At 36.5% G+C, this 2540-nt stretch overlaps 1 protein-coding gene across 1 annotated transcript; it reads left to right on the top strand.

Annotated features, from left to right (window-relative positions):
* Positions 1-751: 751 nt before the first annotated feature.
* On the top strand, positions 752-1978 carry LOC137740466 (ankyrin repeat-containing protein NPR4-like). Its single transcript, XM_068480326.1, has 2 exons — positions 752-1093; positions 1373-1978. Exons 1-2 carry the CDS (start codon positions 752-754, stop codon positions 1976-1978), a joined length of 948 nt encoding a protein of 315 aa, XP_068336427.1.
* Positions 1979-2540: the final 562 nt, after the last annotated feature.

The raw sequence follows: 2540 nt of genomic DNA, 5'->3' as shown, positions 1-2540 counted from the left end.
GCTTGATCTTGAGTTGGTGGAAGTTCTTCAAGGGCCGTTGGGGCTTGATCTTGAAGGAGGATTTGACGAAGAACGAAGAGTGCTTTCTTGATCCTTCGGAATTCTTGGGAATTTGGATGCTTGAGAGCTTTGGAGTTTCAAAGCTTCAAGGATTTGGGGAATTCTCTTCCAATTTGGGAGTAGAGAAATGTATTTGTGAATTCCTTGATGCTTGATACCTTGATGGAGAAGCCTATTTATAGGCTTTGAGAATGAATCACCACCACAAAATATTTTTTTCCTTTCCAAGCACCATTGCCTAATTTTCCCACTTAATGCAATATTGAAATTGAAGTGGTGTAACTTATGGCCTAATTTCCCACTTAATGCAATATTGAAATTGAAGTGGTGTAACTTATGGCCTAATTTCCCACTTAATACCATTTTAAACTTGAAGTGGTCTAACTTATGGCCTAATTTCCCACTTAACACCATTTTAAACTTGAAATGTGTATGCTTTGTCATTGCCCAAAATGAGAAAAACTTGTTTTGATCCTCAATGGATTGAAATGTACTTGCCTTGTCATTGCCCAAAATGAGAAGAAAAACTTGTTTAGTCCTTCAAGGGTATTTCTTCCTATTTTGTTGAGTCACACGCCATGTGTACAATTTGTACAACACGTGGCGTATGCCATGTATGCCTTGACACGTCAAAACTTTAATGCATTGGTGAGCATTTGTTTTACTGAAATTTCGATGTCTACAGTTGGACATGGATCAACAGCTGCTGAGCACTGTGGCTTCGGCAATGCTCCGAGCTGTTGATAAAGGGAACGTCGAGTTTATTACTAAGATATGTAAAGCAAATCCAGAACTTCAGTTCGTCTGGAATAATGAAAAGTCAAAGATCTTATTTCACTATGCCGTCCAATGTCGTCAAGAAAAGATTTATAACCTTTTGCATGGGATCTCTGCAAAAGATTGGTTCATAGCTCTTACCGACAACGATAAAAATAACATGCTACATATGGCAGGGTTGCTTGCCCCATTTACACAACTTAATTGTATTCCGGGTGCAGCTTTGCAGATGCAGCGTGAACTACAATGGTACAAGGTTAGAATTTCCCACTCAGCATAAATAATTCAAAATTACTTGCCCTAATCATAACATAAACTGGAAGAATCAAATTAACTCTCTGGAAATTCTGAGTGAGATCGAACTCAGGACCACAGGTTGTCCTTCTTAAGTTGTTTAGGCAACTATACAACCCCGATGTATAATTTTTTTTTTAAAACCATCCCCAAGCCTTGGAGTGTAAATTGCAAAACGGTATTATATCAAAATATATTTTATGCTCACATGTCTCAATACTTTTTGTTTGATACAATGTAGGAGGTAGAGGAGGTTGTACCTCCCAAGTTTCTTGACTCTACGAACAAGGATAATTTGACACCAAGGGATCTATTTACAAAGAGTCACAGTGAATTGCTACAGAAAGGTGAAAAATGGATGAAAGAGACAGCAACTTCTTATACTGTTGTAGGTGCTCTTATTATTACCATGATGTTTGCTGCTGCGATTACAGTTCCTGGAGGAAATAAAGATACCGGCTTTCCCGCATTCATCAATGAAAAATTGTTTATGGTGTTTATAGCTTCAGATGCTATATCACTCTTTTCTTCCACTACTGCAACTTTAACGTTTCTTGGAATTCTCACGTCACGTTATGCAGAAGACGATTTCCTGAAATCCTTACCCACAAAGATGATAATAGGGCTTGCCACTCTTTTTTTTGCTATTGCAACCATGATGATTGCTTTTTCTAGTGCCCTTCTAATTATAAATCGTGGACATTCCTGGATTGTGATTCCGGTCATACTTCTTTCAAGTGTTCCAGTCACTTTATTTGCTTGGATGGAATTCCCCCTCCTAGTTAGAATTACCATTTCTACTTACGGTAAAGGAAAATTTAATAGGAATGTGAAACGTTGGTTGTAAAGGTACTTCAGTAATTTACATTTATTACTGTATATATTTATGTGGGTGTTGTAAGTACTATTAATTATGTGGCCGTCCACTTCGGGGCAATGTGTAACATCTTGCGGGCCAGTCACTTTGTTTTTTCATCCCTATCTCTCAATTCTCTCTGTCTCTATATATTTCATAGTTTATTTCCAACACCTTGTTAGCACGTTATTTTATTTTCTTCATCTGAGCTAGAGTGATTGCGTGGTTTAAAATTTTTCTATACTCAATCATTAAACTTCATCATGCTCTTAATTTCTTTTTCTTCTCTTGAGTATCTAAATTATATATACATATATATATATATATATATATTTTTTTTTTGGTCCAAAGTCATTGTATTGAAGAAAAACCAACAGGGAATAAAAGAGGCCAGATCAAACCCAGAAGAAAATATAAAGACCTAGGAAAGTCGATACCGTCTAGGCAACTGAAAAGTCATCATAGAAATCTGACAAACGACCCCACTACTTTTAGAAACAATTGTCACCATTTTTAGATAGTGACACTTTTTTAATAAATACTGGTCAATATT

This window comes from Pyrus communis, chromosome 7 (genome assembly GCF_963583255.1).
Source record: "Pyrus communis chromosome 7, drPyrComm1.1, whole genome shotgun sequence".
Classification (NCBI taxonomy): Eukaryota; Viridiplantae; Streptophyta; class Magnoliopsida; order Rosales; family Rosaceae; genus Pyrus; species Pyrus communis.
The sequence above is the reverse complement of the archived record's forward strand: the minus strand, read 5'-3'. Positions and strand labels throughout refer to the sequence as shown.